The 18,517-nt window shown below is 55.7% G+C and overlaps 5 protein-coding genes across 5 annotated transcripts; all 5 read right to left on the reverse strand.

The window, feature by feature from the left end:
* Positions 1-2,786: 2,786 nt before the first annotated feature.
* On the reverse strand, positions 2,787-4,586 carry JKF63_02038 (uncharacterized protein; the record flags this gene model as incomplete). Its single annotated transcript, XM_067898081.1, has 1 exon — positions 2,787-4,586. One exon carries the CDS (start codon positions 4,584-4,586, stop codon positions 2,787-2,789), a length of 1,800 nt encoding a protein of 599 aa, XP_067754238.1.
* A 2,466-nt stretch (positions 4,587-7,052) lies between these two features.
* On the reverse strand, positions 7,053-8,393 carry JKF63_02039 (uncharacterized protein; the record flags this gene model as incomplete). Its single annotated transcript, XM_067898082.1, has 1 exon — positions 7,053-8,393. One exon carries the CDS (start codon positions 8,391-8,393, stop codon positions 7,053-7,055), a length of 1,341 nt encoding a protein of 446 aa, XP_067754239.1.
* Positions 8,394-9,159: 766 nt separating this feature from the next.
* On the reverse strand, positions 9,160-10,176 carry JKF63_02040 (uncharacterized protein; the record flags this gene model as incomplete). Its single annotated transcript, XM_067898083.1, has 1 exon — positions 9,160-10,176. One exon carries the CDS (start codon positions 10,174-10,176, stop codon positions 9,160-9,162), a length of 1,017 nt encoding a protein of 338 aa, XP_067754240.1.
* Positions 10,177-11,957: 1,781 nt separating this feature from the next.
* JKF63_02041 (uncharacterized protein) lies at positions 11,958-12,962 on the reverse strand (the record flags this gene model as incomplete). Its single annotated transcript, XM_067898084.1, has 1 exon — positions 11,958-12,962. One exon carries the CDS (start codon positions 12,960-12,962, stop codon positions 11,958-11,960), a length of 1,005 nt encoding a protein of 334 aa, XP_067754241.1.
* A 3,960-nt stretch (positions 12,963-16,922) lies between these two features.
* JKF63_02042 (uncharacterized protein) lies at positions 16,923-17,990 on the reverse strand (the record flags this gene model as incomplete). Its single annotated transcript, XM_067898085.1, has 1 exon — positions 16,923-17,990. The coding sequence occupies one exon, from the start codon at positions 17,988-17,990 to the stop codon at positions 16,923-16,925; it is 1,068 nt and encodes a 355-aa protein (XP_067754242.1).
* Between the last annotated feature and the right edge of the window lie 527 nt (positions 17,991-18,517).

The raw sequence follows: 18,517 nt of genomic DNA on the forward strand, positions 1-18,517 counted from the left end.
GGTGTAAGATGCGAGGCCGTGCACAGTGAGTGACTGCACAGGCACACACCTAATGAGGAGAATTATGGGGGATAGGGGGAGGGGGAAGGATGAAAAAAAAAGGAAAGGACGCAAGAAGCGAACACCCTTTTAAATGCACACACATGCGCCCACAAAAAAAAACAAAGAATATGATTTAAAATGATGCGTTCTGGTGTGCGGCATAAATTAGCCAATAGAGATTGATCTATAGAGTGATATAAATATATAGTAATGCACACACATGTATATATGTATATATATATATATATATATTCACTGAAACCAGCACAAACAATGGGATTACAGGGGGGAGGGGGGAACGAGGGTAAAAAAAAAAAAGAAAACCACAGCGGTGAAGTGCAGACATACACGCGTGTGACCACCAGTGAAACGGATGCCAGGCTTCCAGAAAAAAAAGAAGAAAACTCCAAGTCACACGCGCGGTGGCGACGATGCGGACAGCGTCCTGGCAGAGGAGACAAAGATAAGAACAACGAAGATGATAATACGAAAAGATGAATGTAGAGATTCTGGAAAAGGGGGAGGGGAAATACACCACACAAGCGCGACAGAGGCACAAGCACACACACAACCACCAAGAGATCAAGCGAAAGCGAGATAGAGGGTGGGAGAGGGATGGGAGGGGGGGGGGCTTTAAAAACGGCAAGGTCCCCGTGAAGACAGCGAGAGGATTCTGTCACGCAAAAGGAGAGAAACCGGAGTAAAAAAGCGGGGGCGTGTCACAATCACCGCTGAGTGACGCACGTGCTTCAGTCCGAAAGGCGTTCAAAGATTGCCACGAAGCAAGCGGGGGAGAAAAAGGTAGAGGAGAATATGGAGATGAGGCAGTGGGCAAAAACGAGCGTGTGAAGTGGGCGCAGGGGCACAGGGGCAAAAGGAGAGAAACTAAGCGCCCCCCCCCCTCTCTCCCTCTCCCTCTCCCTCCGGGTCACACGAGGTGACAGTGTCTGATGCTAATGCTGCTTCCGGGAGACTAATAAAGAGGAATGTTCAGCTACGCGTACTGCTCTGTTGAGCCTCGTTCATTACCTTTTCGATTTCTCCTCTGATCTCCCCGTTGCGCTTTCAGGGGAAAAAGAAAAAACGGCGCCGCCTGTGATTTTTTTTGGTGGTGGCAGATGTCTTCCGTTTAATGTTCGGGTTCAGAGGCGTGGGTGTGTAGATGTATGTGTGTGTGTGTGTGTGTGTGTGTTCTTGTGGGTCAGTTGGTGTATGGCTGCCTTTTTATCGGTCGCTGTGCGAAAGGCCCATTTTCAAGAAAGGGGGGAGAAAAAAAAGGTGAGATTGGACACCGGGACGCGAATGCGTGCAACGAAGCAGGACGCAACGTCAGCTCCGTCGAACCCCTGTGTGTGGATGCCTCGATGAGAGAAGACGGGGAGGTGTGTGTATGACCCTTGTTGGAAAAGGCAACGTCATTAAATCGCATCATGGGGCAGTAACTACACAGAACCCCTCGCAAGACTCAACGACAGGTAGCGACAACAAGAACAAGAACACGGACGGCTCTCTTGTTACAAACCCGGTGACCTCTCCTGCTCTCCTGTTACGCAGACACTTGAAGCGAGAATCACAGTTAGACTCCCTCCATCAGCCCGAAGACGTGGTGCGATACGCAATGACGCGTGCGCACACACGCACACTCGTGAACTCACATGAGAAAGCGCACCGAAAATTCATCCTAGCGGCACACCAAGGAATAAAGAGCGTTCCTTTACGACTGCCCTATGTGAGCTACCATACCGCCACGACCCAGCGCACACACGTATTACACGCACACAGTCGCAGCTTACCTGCTTCGGGTGCACCGCGGCCACACGTGCACCGCATCGAGCGAAGCGTTCCCCCTGCCGGCGAATCAGTTCACGCGCCTGGCCGACTTCTCCAGCCCAGCTCCGTCTCTCCCTCGGTCACGTGCAGCGCGATCTACCGCCAGACAAACCTGCGTCGGTCGCACGCCGGCGGCCTCCGCGGTCCTGCACCGGAGGCAGTGGTGCCTGCTGTGCGAGTGATACACAGAGCGGGCCCACATGCATAGCGCATGAGCCCAGTACGGTGGTGGGGAAGCCACAGGTCAGGGCAATCCCAGACCCCGCCGCAGTCGCCCCAGGTAGCTGCATGCCACGGCATGCTGTGGAGACTCCCCCCTCCCCCCCCCGCGCCCCCCAGACGGGCATCGGTGCCGCACCAGCTGCTCACCGACCCGGGCGGGTGCAGCGCCCCGTGCCACCGCATGGCCCGTACACGTGTGCACCTGAGGGGCGGACATGGCGTGGGCTCCCTTTTGCCGCGCTTGTCCGCGCCGGCACGTACTTCCCCCACCTCACCTCCGTCATGCTCGGCGGGGATGCAATACACCACACACAAGCCGCGCCTGGCAGCGCACCCGCACAGTGCACCGACTCTCTCCGCACCTGGGGGGCCTGCCTCGCGACGACAACGACGACCCTGCTGTCCACTCCACCACCACCTCCACCCTCCAGGGAGGATAAGGAGGGGAGGGGAGGGGGGGCAAGTCACAAATAGAATGTACTTTGTGGAGAGAAATACAAGCGGAGAGGTGCACAAGACGCACACCAATCGGAACCTCACCACCACCACCACCATCTCCCCCCCCAACCTGACAAAGCGCTACCCTTGCTATTCCTTTTTCTTTCCGCTCCAATACACTGTGAATGGGCGCTAGCCAGACACGCACACTCACACATAAAAACAGAGACAGGGGCCAGCTCGAGTGCGGTCCATCACGGCGCGGATTCACAGTTCGCATTGGCCCCGATGAGTAGTTCAGCGGAATCCAAATGTGACGACGACGCCCATAGAAGCCGTGATGAGTCCTTTCCAGAGCCTAATGGCTGTCGGTGATGGTAATGGACACGCTGGCTCATGCAAAGACACTCAGTGTCGGCAGTAAGCGCGTATGAGAGACGCTCGTTGATCGCGGCAGGAACGCACAATGTCGAGGCTGGGCTTTCCGTCAGGGAAGGAAAGAGGAGCGCAGTTTCGTTGCAAGACGCCTGTAGGTGCTGCACGCGTTGGGCCATCCAAGGACGGGAGAGGGGGCACTGCTGCCATGGGATCTCCAATGTTGCGCTGCAGCGCCGCAGCAGGGCGCGCGCGGTCATTCCTTGCGGCAAGCCAGCCTTTGTATTGAGCACGAGAGAGCAAGTGTGCCTATCTGTGGAAGCGCAACACTGCCACGTGCAGACAAAGTTTCCTAGAGCCGGAGCCTCGTCGTGACGGCTTCGCTTGCGGCTAGCCCTCCCACACCTGGCACACAGCCACCGACTGCGAGAGTAGCTACTGTCGTTGGACACACCAGCATCGTGTAAACGTAGGCCAGCTAATTGACCTGCAGTGACAAGCTCCGCGCTGCTAAAGAAAGAAAGTTTTGGAGTCGGAGGCAGTGCTCCGTCTCTGCCCTCACGAGACCATCTACGACTTCGCCAGTGGAACGTGGCTGTTGCATGGTCCACCGCCGTTTGCAGACAACTCGCGTCAGCGAATGGTGGATGAAGAATGTGGATTGAAGCCAATCGTATCGGCACCGGAAAAAGAGAGGCTCGTCGACGGCCTTGAACCCCCAGCACTGACCACCGCCACACCTTATCAGTGCACGACATCGAGAGGTTTGGCCGTCCTTTCCCGGGCTTCACACGTGCCGCGTGGAGAAGCGATGCGGCCTCGTTGAGCGAAGAGTAGTGTGGAGCCACAGCGTGGCTAGCAATGTGCGTAACAACCGTGGAAGACGTACACTCCACCTCCTGAGCTGCAACCTTCGACTGCACACTGGAATCAAGCCAGCAGCCGCACGCGGCTCGCAGGAGGAGGTGCCCGCTACGGCCTGAGCCTCCTGCCACGGCAGCCAATGAACCGCACATCCATCGAGTACATACGAGGTGCACGGCAACCGTATCTCGCAGCTCCCACTGTGGAGGGTTCGACTCACCGAGAGCTGTGGCCCTATCACAGCCACCGTGGCGCCTCTGTAAGAAGGGATTTGCGCACGCGCCTTCACTGCCGCGTGTACTCGCATCGGCCATCTCAATCAAAAATGCAATAAACCCACGGCGTGCCATTACCTCTGCGTGTCCGTCGCGTAGTTCAAGTAGTCGTCTCACCTTCTCGCCTGGATCAGAGGCGGGTGTGTCGTGAGCGGCAAGGCACCGGGAGCCGGATCCAAGTGAGACACACACATAGCGCCGAATCGACACCTCTGACCTGCACCCCACGACCTCTGCTTTCTCTGTGTACAGCGATTCCGTGAACGGAACGCTAAGAACGAATGCAGCCACAGTTATGGTGCCCTCGGCGCCCGTCGCGCCTGCATCCTGCACCAATGAATCGGTAACAGTACAGGGCGGCCGCGGTCGCTGTTCACTGTCCACCAACGCTTGCTGCCATAGCTGGCGCCACACTGACTGGGACTGCGCTTCAACCGCACGGTGCACAGCGCCATGAGGGGTGTCGCTCCATAATTGTGGAGAAATCCACGTAAGCTGCCCCGCGTCCCCCACGGACGTGCGAGCGATGTTGGCGTCCATAACAGCAGCGAGGTGCACAGCTGTTGGGGACAGACTGGATGAAAAGGAGGCCTCGCTCTCAGAGAGTGGTGCCTCACCACGAACAACGGTCATCAAACCCACGACCTGTGAGTGTGTGTGTGTGTGTGTGTGCGCGGGGGAGGGGAGGGGGGGGGGGCACTTATGAAGTCTTCTCTTGCTTTGTCCCGGGGATGTGCTCCTCGATAGCCCCCCCCCCTCCTGATCACAGCGTCCACGTTAGCAGGAGTGGGGAACCCTGTCAGGATGGTTTTGCAGGGCTGCTGCAACCCGAGAAGCTTCCCCTGAACGTGCCCTGTCGATCCGCCTGCACTCCTGCGAGTGTGTCAACCACAAACACATAAAGCGAAAGCATTGGAAAGAAGGGATAAGTGAGGGTGGAAAACAAAAAAGGAAAAAACAGAAGAAGTGCGGCAGGCGAGTGTGCATGAAGTAGGTTAGCAACACAATCGCTAGCCGTTGAATTTCGGGGCGTACCCACTCTCACCCAGCAACGCAGGGTGGTGGCGGTGGCGACGCAATGGTCTGAAAGGGGGGCAATATTTTCTCGACGGTCAATACGCGACTTTCCCTGCACTCCCCCCCCCATCCCTCCTGGTTGGGGGAGGGTGGGGAAGCTGGCGAGAACATGCACACCTCGTCTCACATTGACATCGCAGGTGGCACTCATTACTGCAGGTACAAACAAACAAGCATGTGCACCCCCGACACACGTGCGGGTGTACAAGGAAAGTCAGGCAGTCCCACACATTGCTAAACAATCCTCTCTTTTTTCTGTTGTTTTTTTTTTTTGAGAGCATGTTACTCTCGGTGGACGTGTAGGAGTGCCAATAGACGAATGTTCACTCACAGATGCACCACGTAATCTTTGCAGCTGTACCCGATAATGCCAAAAAGAGAGGCGAGCGATTACCTCAAAACTGATCCGGGTCTGCGGAAACCGCGCATTTTCTGCAAATGGTGAAACGATATCGATGGACGCCTCCGACCAATACTGGAAACGAGTCGAATGGTCATCACTGAATGCATATGTATGCACAACAGCGGAAGATCTGTCTAGCGGAGTTCATCGGACGATGAAGTCGCAGACGAAATAACCAGTAGAAAAAAAAAGGGTGCGCGAACGGCTCACGCACGGCCAACGCACACGCCGGGTGCGGCATCTCCGCGACTAAAAACAAAAAAAAACGCGTTTCAAAGCATAACAAATCGATCGAGGGGGGAAGAGAGGGAGGCCCGAGTAATGTAGAGCTCACCGCTGGTACGTGTCCGATAAAAAAGAGCGGCCGAGTAAACAACCACCTAATTATTGCATCCGTTCGCAGCCGTCCGCTGATTTCTTCACAAGAAAAGAAAAAAAACGCAACCACCTGAGAAAAAAAGAAATCTCCGAATGGAGTGGAAAGCGGCTTGGGGTGGAAGGCGTTCGGACTTCCATGAGCTGACATACCGCCACGACCCAGCGCACACACGTATTACACGCACACAGTCGCAGCTTACCTGCTTCGGGTGCACCGCAGCCACACGTGCACCGCATCGAGCGAAGCGTTCCCCCTGCCGGCGAATCAGTTCACGCGCCTGGCCGACTTCTCCAGCCCAGCTCCGTCTCTTCCTCGGTCACGTGCAGCGCGATCTACCGCCAGACAAACCTGCGTCGGTCGCACGCCGGCGGCCTCCGCGGTCCTGCACCGGAGGCAGTGGTGCCTGCTGTGCGAGTGATACACAGAGCGGGCCCACATGCATAGCGCATGAGCCCAGTACGGTGGTAGGGAAGCCACAGGTCAGGGCAATCCCAGACCCCGCCGCAGTCGCCCCAGGTAGCTGCATGCCACGGCATGCTGTGGAGACTCCCCCCTCCCCCCCCCGCGCCCCCCAGACGGGCATCGGTGCCGCACCAGCTGCTCACCGACCCGGGCGGGTGCAGCGCCCCGTGCCACCGCATGGCCCGTACACGTGTGCACCTGAGGGGCGGACATGGCGTGGGCTCCCTTTTGCCGCGCTTGTCCGCGCCGGCACGTACTTCCCCCACCTCACCTCCGTCATGCTCGGCGGGGATGCAATACACCACACACAAGCCGCGCCTGGCAGCGCACCCGCACAGTGCACCGACTCTCTCCGCACCTTGGGGGCCTGCCTCGCGACGACAACGACGACCCTGCTGTCCACTCCACCACCACCTCCACCCTCCAGGGAGGATAAGGAGGGGAGGGGAGGGGGGGAACGATGTCAATAATTGCACTCGAGATCCATTCAATTCAGTAAGTGCAACTATATAAATAATATATGTATATATATATATATATGAAGCTTTCCGTAAAGCAATGCCCCTGAAGAAGTCATCATAGGGACCACGAGGAGACTCGTACGCCAGAGTGTAAACGGGTGAAAAGGAAAAAAAATCTATTGCAAGCTCGGCATGTCGACTCGTTCGTTGAGACGTCACTTATTTCAGGCTTTCCGTTGAAGTTGTTGGATGCGCTTCTGGTACTCCTCGAGCGTTGAAAACACTGCCTTCGCCTCCGGTGCAGCCATGCCAGCCTCTACCAGCCCCTTCAGCAGTGGATACTTCGCAAGGAACTTGTAGCCTCCAGTCAGCTCTGCCATCGACACCGCGCGGATCAGGAAAGGCAAAATGGCAACATCGCCAGCGTTCATAGCCTTGCCACCGAAGAATGGGCCGTCGCCAAACGGCTGCCTCGCCAGATGATTTTCAAGCTCACCAGCAGCCCACTCAAGCTCAGATATCGGCTCTTCGACACCTCCGAAGATGAACGAGAGCAGTGCCCGAAGAAAGTGGCCAGCATTGTCCACGAAGAGACCCACCTCGTACTCCTTCTCCGCGTCTCCGCGTGGCACCAGAGCAGTGCCGTCCGTCGCCACGCTGTCAATATACTCGGCGATCAGCTGCGACTCGTGCACGGCCTCACCGCTGGGCGTGCACAATAAAGGCACTGTCTGCCGGCAATTAAAATGTTTGTACCACTCCGGCTGTGGATGCAGCGGCACTTCCACAATGTGCACTTTGAACTTGCGCAGCTCACACGCCAGGCGCACACGGTCGGCAAAGGGGCACAAGCGATTGCTGTACAGAACGTAGCCCCCATTCGCACGCTTCGCAGGCGCGTTTTCCGGAACCAAGTGGCGGTAATTCTCCACGCACTGCTCTGCCGTCGGCGCCGTCTCGCGCACAGAGGGCCGCTGCTGCGCAGCAGCCCATAGCGCCTTCAACAGCGGCGCTTTGCAGAAGACGTCGTACCCCGTGTAGTACATCATCGCGGGCTTCAGCCGTATGAGGAACGGCACGATGGCAACGTCAGCCATGGTGAACTCGGCGTCGCAGTAGTACGGACCCGTCACCTGATTAGCTGCGAGAAGCCCGTCCACGTAAACTGCGCTGTCGTCCATAGCCTTGCGCTTTTCTTGGCTCAGTGGATCAGAGAGAAGCGCGTGCGCAGCGCCAATGAAGTCCCCGACCTGGCTCAGGAAAAACTCGATCCGGTGCCTCTGCGCCGCGGACGCGCCCATCAGCGCCCCTGCGGGTGCGCCAATGTTATCCAGATATTTCGCGATCAGGGTGGACTCAATCACATGGCGGGTCTTTCCCCCGACAATCTCCAATGTCGGCACCGTCTCGCGAGGGTTGATTTTTTTGTACCACTCTGGCATCTCTTCACGCAGTCCAACAACAACACGTTCATAGGAAAGCTGCTTCTCCCGCGCCACAATCTCCACGCGGTGGCAAAACGGGCATGTCGCCCCAACGTACAGCTTCAGCGCGCGCGCGGTCATTCTCGACGCTAGGGCGTGCAACGTCCCAGTTCGGAGTGGGAAGTGGAAGATGAGTGAGGTGTGGCAGCAAAGACACGCAGCAGGTGCACTGCGCAGGAGCAAGAAACGAGTAATGGAATAGGGAAAAAAACAGACGAAGGAAGACAGTAAAATGGGGACGTGTTGTCGAGGCAATGGGGAGTGGATATCTAGACGGAGCGGTCTTCTTTGTATGGGAGACACCACATAAAACAATGCACCTCCACACACGCACAGGCAAACATGTAGGCGGGCGGCAATAGGCGGGAGAAAGGGACGCGGGAGATGAGCCAGAGGCAATAACGAATCGCCGGGGAGGGGAGGCAAGTGAATCAGTTGCAGTAGGTGAAGCCAAATAGAGAGCGGAGAAAAAGAAACGTACATGTGTGTTCGTTGCGCCTCGCACCGCCACGTAATAAAAAATACGTGGCAGGTGAACAGACAGACGCGACGCAGTACCCATGGAGCGAACGCATTCAGTCCATCGGGAGTCCATTGAACGGGGAGGGAAACGGATACGCTGTATGAGCTTTTTTATGTTCATGATAGAGCATCTGCCTGCGCCTGCATGCCTGTGTCCGTATGCGCTATAAAATATCCCAAAGAAGAACCCCGGTGATGATGCAGGTCAGACGTGTAGGGTACAGAGCGCAATGAGGGGAAGCAGATGTGCAATCGCTGGCAACCCCCCCCGCCCAATTCAGCTCGCCCAATTCAGTTGAGACACATCGGCACCAGCCCCCTTCTGTCAAGACGCGCTCTCCTCGTCGCTGAGGCGTCGAAGGAGAGTCTCAGCAAGATAACGCGTGTGATCGCAGCTAAGGCGAGCGTCCAGAACACCGTCGCTGTAGTAAGCATTAAGGAGTGCAGTATCTCGGGTGGAGAGCATAGAATGCTGCATTGTGCGCCAAAGCCGGAGGTTAGCTGTGCTGTCTGTTAGCGTGTCGGGCGCTGCGGTGGCGGAGGCAACATACGCGGAGGCCTTCGCGGCATTCACGCTCCAGAGGGCGGCCGCAAAACTGGACAGCGGCACTAACAAGCGCTCTGCATACGAGACCTCTTCCGGCAGGAAGAGAGCACATGCACCGTGCTCAGATCCAATACCGATGCGTAGGCGAGAAGGACCGTTGGCGGAGTGCCTGAAGAGACGCAGCGCATCCGCTAACGTGGCTATGCCAGGAAGGGCAAGTGTAGATATTTGAGGACTTGTGTTCCCTGTATCCATAGCGCCTGTGTCCAAGCGCACCACGCCGAACGGCAGCGCCTCGCAAGCAGATACAAGAAGAATATCCTTGGAGCTCAGCTGTCGATGGGACTGGGCTACGCGAGCAACCGCCTCACCCCACATGACCTCCGGCACATGCGGCTCGAGAAGTGCGGACCTCGCAGGATGACGAGCGTCCCCGAGTAACAATCGATCGCACCACACGCCCATATAGTCCACCACACGACTTGAGTCCCACATTTGTGGGCTGCGGAGAATATCAGTGCGCCCCCGTCGACCTCGTCGCACCTGCATTGTGTGTGCCTCGTAAAAGTTCCGCGGGCGTCCTTGCCGATCGCGTGCATGCACTCGGGTAGTATCGGGGTTGTGTATATCACTCGGGGGAGGATTACATTGCGCCAGCAAATGTCGTGAAACGCGCGCGGCAACAGCGCCGCGGCTCTCGTGTGTGCCTAAACCCTCATTGAACCCCAAGCACACAATCAGCCTCTCCACGCGCGGCTTACTCAGGGAAAACTGAACGCGCCGCGCAGCCTTCATTTTGCAGGTGCACAGCTAGTCGCAACTCACATGTCCTGTCTCAGCCTATCTTTTTCGACACCTCGCGCTTCCGCCCTACCGCTCGCAAGTGCCACCCTTCCCCAACGTACACGAAGCGACGGGGCGCAGTCTCAAATGGCAAATCTGGGTTGAAATATTGGGAGAAGAATAGATGCCCCTGTGGCTCGGCCTTCAGTCTTGAGCCTCTCTCGTTTCAGAGCAAGTGTTCCCCTTTGAGCTTTTAAAACAAAGCCGAGGTAGTGTAGGTGTGTGTGTGTGTGTGTGTGTCAGCTGAGCAGACGCTCCTCAAAGACCAGTGAAACTAGTCGTAGGGACGTCGCTGTGTCTGCTACAAGGGGGGGGGGGAGGTGTAGGTAACAGGTGAGGAAAGAGTCGGTTGTGGATGTCTTCACAAGTGAAAGAGTGGAACCAGACGAAGTGTGTGAAGGGCGCGGCAAAGGCAATGTACAAACAACGAGGGGCAATGAACAGGGGAAAAGCGCTAGAGCACTCGCACGCAGAAGATGAGCGAATGTGATGGGGGTGACACGTATAGCTGCACATCATAAAGTTACCGTATGGGGGACACAACCCTGCAGACAGAATGACGTGAGAACACCAGCGAAGCCCTACAAAAAAATTCAGGGGTGCACGGAAAAAAAAAACATGACGTTGGCGCTTTAGTCACGTCCAGACCGGGGGGAAAAAACGAAGGAAGACAACAGTGAACAGGGAATAACTTGGTGGTGTACAAAACGAGGTGTGAACGCTTGACACCGTACACCATCCCCCCGTCTCCTCCCTGATGGACACCAGTCGAGGCGGGAAGCCTACAGCTGATGACTTGCCCTTGAGCAGCGCATTCGAAAGACAACGCTGTGGCGCCTTTGGGATGGGCAGAGGAGGAGTGCACACAGGCCCTGCCATTGATGCTCTCGTCAATATGCCCACCGCGGTAGCTGTTGCGATCCAGACTGCCACACCGTTACCTGACTTACTCCCTGTGTGTGTGCGTGTGTGTGTGTGTGCGTCTTTTTGGGGGGAGGGAAGGAAGGGGGAGGAGCATGGGGTACTTCGACGTAGTGCATACCTGTCAAGATTCCTATGAAGTCCTCGTAAATCTGAAGAAAAACTGAGGCGCGGGGGAGAAGGGGAGAAAACACAACGAAATGATCCAAGAGACTCCTGAACTCTGTATTCCTCCCCCACCCCCTTCAACGCCACACACACACATACACACACACGTTTGAGAGAGAAGCGGGGAGAGCCGGCCGTGGGGGGGGGGGGGGGGGGGGGATACAGTGTCACTAATATCGCAGCACAACATGTTAGCATCCAAGCACACGCACTCAGACAGTAAAACGAAAAACACACACGAAACGAAAGGAGAGACAATAAGCTCAACAGGCCACGTGTTGAGACGAAGCCGCATACAAGCATACCGCTACGTGCTGCTCAAGAAGCAGTGCGTACTCAACACTGTCCAAAATGCAGTATGAACCTACACGTGCGCTCCCAGAGAAAGACACTCATCTGCTGTTTCGGGGAGGGGGGGGGGAGGGATGAAGCAAGTTGTAGTTTCGAAGAAATCTAACAGCCGATAAAGGCCATAAGAGTCCTTAGCCGCTTCTCTCTTTTTTTTTTTGCGGAACAGCGGTCTGCCACTCCACGAAAAGAGCGCATAAGTCTCAAAGAGGTGAAAAAAGAGCCAAAGTGGGAGCGCGAGCGAGAAGTGGGGGGGGGGGGGGGCTGCACGTACTGCCGCGATTCAACAACGACCATCACTGCGCTGCCGCAGAATCACTGCTGACATCACCCTGCGCTATCGCTTTTTCGCGGCGCATCCTCTCAGCCTCCTCCTTGCGGGCGCGAAGTTGCGCATCACGAGCATCGCGAATCTTGCGACGCGTGTTGATAAGTACCGTGTCTTCCCGGTCCTCGCGGAGGTACAACGTGGCCCCTTCTAGTTCCGAGCCCTGGAGTTCTGTGATGCACCGCGCCGCATCCTCAGGGACAGCGAACTCAACCATGCCTCGACCGCCAGAAAAAAGGCGGCAAAAGGTGATGTCGCCAGCCTGGCGAAGATGGTCCTTCAGGGTGTGCCAGGTGGTCTCGTCCGACAAACCAGATACCTGCACACGCTGCCCGACGAGTTTCTTCACACCGTCAACCTCTACTTCAACCGCCGTCAGTGTCAGCGGGTCAACGCGACGAACCGGTGGCTGGAAGCTGGGCGGGGCAGAATTCCACGCCTCCTCGTCAGCGGCAGCCGGTTGCCCCCATATTCCACCTCCACTCCCACCACCACGGCTGCTGCCGCGACCGCGACGAAAACTACCACGCATACCGCGTTGCCGACCCCCGGTTGGAGCGTCTCGCCACCCCCCGTCGCCACCCCAGCCCGACTGACCGCCGCCCCACCCCTCGCCAGAGCCGCCGCCGCCACCCCAGCCCTCAGTGCTGTCCTTAGCATCCCAACCGCTCCTGCCACGCGACCCGCGACCGCGACCACCGCCGCTGCGACCTCCACGGCCACCCTCGCTACCCCACTGCGAATATGATGCGGTGCCACCAGCGCTTCCCCAGCCGCTGCCTGCTGAAGTCGAGTCGCCAGTGCCTCCCCAGCCACCGCCTGCTGGAGTCGAGTCGCCAGTGCCTCCCCAGCCACCGCCTGCGGGATTCGAGCCGCCTGCGCTTCCCCAGCCACCGCCCTCTGACCTGCCCCAGCCCTGTAGGCACACAGCGCTGGCGCGCGTCAGCAATGGTGCAAAACTGCGGCGCAACATAACCCCTCCCTGTCTTTGAAGGGCCAACACTGAAACAAGCCGCACGTGTACTGCAGCGCCCTTCTTTACTGCCCTGTCAGCGTCTCCCCCTGACCCGCCTGTTCTGACAGAGGGACACACACACACACACACACGCAGCACGTGAACAACCTGTTTTTGATGAGGCAAACACCCTCAAGAGTATGTACGTGAAAGCTTCGAGGCACTGGGAACACCCCGCGCACACCAAAGTAAACGTCGGGAAACGTGGGATTTCGCTTGCGGTGTATCCCTCACGCGTTGGGGGCGTCTTTTCTGTTGCCGTTGAGTGGTTCAGCGAGATCCCTTCGTTTCGTTTGATTTTTGCTCGATAGTTCTCGGCGTGTGTAGATCAGCCGAAGCTTGTGAGAAAAGGAAAAGGCGGCCAAGGGGGAAAAAGATACACACACACACACAAAACGCCCACACGCTGACACGTAAAACACAACAAATACAGGCGCACACACAGGCAATCGGAGTCGTTGAAGAGCAAGTTGGTGGAGGGGAGTCAGCGTTAAAGTAGAAGGAGGTTCCAACCTTGAAGCGTGCGCCGCAGGAGCCGCGATAACTTTTTGAAAGCATCAGTGTCAATGCACACAGCCCATGGGCCCTTGCATTGCTCACCGAAACAGAAGAACAAACCTAAAGCGGAGGTGAGTTGAAGGCAGAGGTGGTAAAGATAAAACTCACGCACCCCCAGCCACCTCTTTACCAGTTTGAGGCGTCTTCTGGCCCGTCAGAAAAGGGAGGAGGGGAGGAGGAAACAAAACATGAGAAAACGCCATGGGTCTCCCTCTCCCCCCCTTTTTTTTTTACTACCAGCTGAAGTCCTCCAAGGCGGCAGCGTACGTGAGAGTATTCCCTTTCATTTCGCTCGTGTCAGACAAATCAATCACCCACACTGTACACGTGGAGAAAACCGGTGTCATTCTCCCTCCTACGCATATTCGCCACACATACACATATACATATTATATATATTATATATATGTGTGTATACATTACATTTCCTCGGAGCGTTTCTCTTCTGTTGTACTCTCGTTCCTGTTCGGGCACAGTTGGCTATGCTGCCGCTCCTTTGCGAGAATACACGAAGCAAAGGGGAGACAAGAGGGAACACTAGACCAGGGCCGTGTGCGGGTCTGAGCATTCATCTCATGTCGCCTCAGCGTGTGCGTGTTTGTGTGAGCGCGCGGGGCATCGTGCCCCTTGGGCGGCAGCCATAAGGGAGACAAGCCCAGTGCGCGAGATGCAAGACTAGAAGCACGCTCATACGTTGTGTATGTCCATTGACGAGAGTGCAGAGCTACAGGTTCCCTCCCCCCTCCCCCCCCCCCCCCGGCAACTCCAGTGGGTGGGGGACCTTGGGAGAGTTCGGGGTGAGGCTTACGGAAGAGACACGGGCAGCGGAAAACAGCGGGGGGGGGGGGGGGGGGGGAGGGGGAGAGAAAAACACACAGAAAGATCTTGGGAACCTTTTCTCAAAGGGAATGAGTACCAGGACATCCACGGAGTGAGCAGGTACAACAAAAACGGCGCCGTCACTTGGGGGAGGAGAGGGAGACAAGAGAAGAGACCGCGAATCACCTCCACCCCATCCCTCCAATCACATCGCGACGCTACGGCCTCAGAGACAAGGCCGCAGCAAACATTACACAAATAATAATAAAACATACACATTTTTACTCACTGTAGCTGGTACACTCCACTACCACTGGCGTAGAATGAAGAGATAAACGCGCGAGAATGCGAGAGTAAGTAATCAGCACGCACACACACGCCCTCTACAGCTCGCCATGATCGACGCCGTCACAGCCGCTGTCGATCGTGGGAAGAGGAGGAGAATAAAGAGAAAAATACACGCGGGAACATGAACGGAAGAAAAAAAAAACGTCACACACACACACACACACCACTTCCTATCGGCTGTAAGAGTACATATGACTAAAATTAAAAGGGGGAAGAGAGGAGAAGCAATGGGAGAAACAACAAAGTAAAAACGAGTTACCTTCAGAATTCACAGAAAGTCTGTGAGGGGGCGAGACCAAAGGGAAAGGGGGAAAACGCCGCTGAGGATCGCCGATACACACACACACGCGCGCACATAAAGACCCTCCAGTAAAAAAAAAATCACGGGTCGTTTCTCTTTTTTCTCAAACGTTCAACATGCCTATTCTGCGGCAGAAAAAAAGGTCAAAACGCACTGACCTATCCAGAGCTCCGTCCATTCAGACTCATCGCGTGGTGTCCCCCAGCGATCGACCCACATTTAAAAATATGACCACGACGGCATCCCCATAGGGCCCCCTGCCTCAAAGTCTACACGCCCCTGCGGTGCAGGTCGCCCTAAAGCTGCTCCTATGATCTGCATCGCCATGCGGCGCGTCCTTGGGGTTGGTGCAGACTACCCCTCACGAGGCGCTGGGAAGCAGGTCGGATACGCTAGTTAACTTGACATGTTGTCCACTCAACGGATGGCACAGCGGTGCTTCGTGAAACACGTCGCTCCGACACCACACCAGCCAGGGCCTAACCGCCAACACTAGCAGCGATGAGTCTCTTTGACTGTTCTACTTGATAGGTACTGGACCTTGTCACCACAATAATTTTTCCTGGCATTGACAGAGGAAATAGAAGATGCACGGGTTTACATCGCCGAGTGGGTGCAGGAACCCCTAATACCCCCCACCCCCTCCCGGGGTGAGGAGTATCTTCTCCTCTCATTAGGGTGACACATCACGCTGATGCACATATACATATTACTGTTGACATTAACGCAGTTCTTCCCTCTATTACCTGAGCTCATTGGCCTGTTGGGTGATAGAGAAAATAGAAGCACGCAGAATAGAAAAACGGACAAGACGAGCGGGAGAAAAGGGGGAGGGGGAGGGGAAGGGGAAGGGGAGAACGCACCAACAGGCGTAGAAATTCAGCGATATTCTACACGCGTGTGCGCTTTTTCTCCCTTCTGTTGGGCGGAGAGGGGGAAGGGGAGGCTGACTGCACGTACACAAAACGCTTCCCCGTACAATCGATGCGGGTGGGGTGCGCCCAAGGGGAAAGTGTGTCGGGAGGCAGAGCGTGTCGCCCCAAGCGAGTGGGGAGGGGGGGGGGGGGGTTGAAGCCATGATCACCACTACCGCTACAATCGGAAAGGCAGACGGTCTCTCTCTCGCCAACGAATTGCGTCTCCTCCCCTGGAGACGTCGTCGACCATGCACACCCTCAACCCATCACTGCATCTCTATTAGTTCGAGAGGCGTTAATGCGAACCGCAGCCCCAAGCCTGAACTGACCAGCAGCGCTTTGCGGGTTCGCAGCCGTCCGCAACTTCTCCCCCCCCCTCCCTCCCTCCCTCCCTCCCACACCCTGTCCTCCTCTACACTTCTGCCTTTGGCGCACCGGATTAAATAGTTCAGTGTGCGACCACGGCCGTACGAGGGAGTACGGCAGTGTTTCCGCTAGAGGGAAGTCCTCATGCATACACACGCGCTCTAGAGTCGAAGACGTCCGTACGTGTCGCACAAAATGGGCATCGACATAGAAAAGAGAGAGAGGAGGGGGGGGGCACACTCGAGAAAAATTAAACAACAACAAAACAACAAAGAAAGGCATGCAAGCAATGGACAGAGGCTAAGAAATTCGTGTGTTCATGAGCAGTGCGGCTGGATACAAACACAGGTTTTAGATATACATACAAATATATATATATAGTCACACATTATCCTCAAGGAGACATCACGAACAACGTCGGACGACAGACACCTCTTATCACAACCCGCACACACGCTTTCACTGGGTGGCTGGAACTTTACAATGTTATATCGCTGAGCTGCAAATCTTTGTTCAATTGTGCCCCGCCCACCCACCCCTCAATCTGGATTGTACAAGCCTGACACCCGCTTCGCAGTGATGCCCAATCACCACCGCCCCCCCCCCCTCTTAGAGCGTGTGGAGGCGTTGCTTTTTTCGAAGGTCTTCGCCGTCCAGATTCCTCCAGCGATGAAGCATGTGGGACATGACACCGCTCCAAATCACTTGCAAACTAGACGAGTAGGCGAGGCGGAAGTGTCCGGGGATGTAATAAAACAATGGCAGCCAGTTGAACGACCAGAAAACGAGTGCGTACTTCATGATGTCAGGGAAGTCATACATGAGTTTCCGCTTCAAATCCATCGAGACACACGTGACGTATTCGTGCAAGTTGAAGTCATGGTTGTCGACGATGCGGTAGTAATAACCCATCTTGTAAATTGTCGTCTGGTTCAGCTCGCCCATCAAATTACGGAAAGGGCGGAAGACAAACTGGAAACGTCCTGTGCTCTTCTGAGCATCACCCATCCCGGAGTCGTCATCGCCGGCTAACACAACGTGCTCATCCGACCTGGGAATCGAATCCAAGGGAATGGCCATCACGCGTCGACGACCATCACGGCCGTCGCGGTAGATAAAGAAATGATCCATGGCGGTGACATAAGTGAGGTAAAAAGGAGTCGTCAGCTGTGCAGCAATGTAACTAAGGAAGCCTTTTCCAAATGCACTACGCTTAGTGATGGACACAGGATCGATGAGGCAGTCTAGATGGCGGTACACCCACAGAAAGTACGGTACACCAAAAAAAAACGTGAAACTGCAGAAGATGATGCTACGGCGCAGGTCGAGAAGTACTGAAGTGTGGCAGTCCACACTCGAGGACGACGGCGGCGGCGCCAATTTTTTCTCCTTACCATCTGCCGAGGATGACTCCTCCGCACCCTGACTCGCTTGATACGCGCGCCACCGCTGACGAGCACATAGAAACGGAGACTGAACGGTTATGAGAAATGGCGAGTTTTGGCTTTCGTTGGGCAGCCACTCACGCGTCAGGGGCGGGCGTGACTGCAACCATGGTTCGTAGATGGTCTGGCACACAACATCTCCAAAGAAGCCAACGGTAGTGCTGAGTGCCATGTTTGCACGGAGTGGATACTCCTTCAGGTAATAAGAAAAAGAGCGGAGTATAAACCTCATCGTGTCTTAAAGCGGCGACAGCTCGATGAGTTCGAGATGTATCTATATATATATATATATATATGCTAAATATAGATATATATATATATAGATGCCGTATATAATTGGTATATACAGATAAAAAAAGATGCGCACCCTCGAGTGGAAGAGGGGAACACGTCGACAAGCGCAGAGAAAGACGGATGAAAATGGGGCAAATGTCTGCACGGCGCGCAGGCGAAAAGTCAAATGGGAAAAGAGCTCAGTAGTGCCCACCGTACAAAAACAAGGACGGAGGTGCTTGACTTGCAGCAGTGGAGTGGCGGCGGCGGCAGCAACAAAAACAACATACACAGACACACGCGAAAAACAGAACCTCCCACCACGGATAGAGTAGGGCACACAAACTCCAGAAGTGAGAGAGCGCACGGGTTAAGTATCAGTCCACGAAGAGCAGAGGGGGCCCGAGAAATAGGGTGAATGTGTCCCTCACTCTCCAAGTGTATATGCGATTGAATGTGCGTAGTCGTTTTCATGTGTGCATAGTT

This window comes from Porcisia hertigi, chromosome 33 (assembly GCF_017918235.1).
Source record: "Porcisia hertigi strain C119 chromosome 33, whole genome shotgun sequence".
NCBI classification, from domain to species: domain Eukaryota; phylum Euglenozoa; class Kinetoplastea; order Trypanosomatida; family Trypanosomatidae; genus Porcisia; species Porcisia hertigi.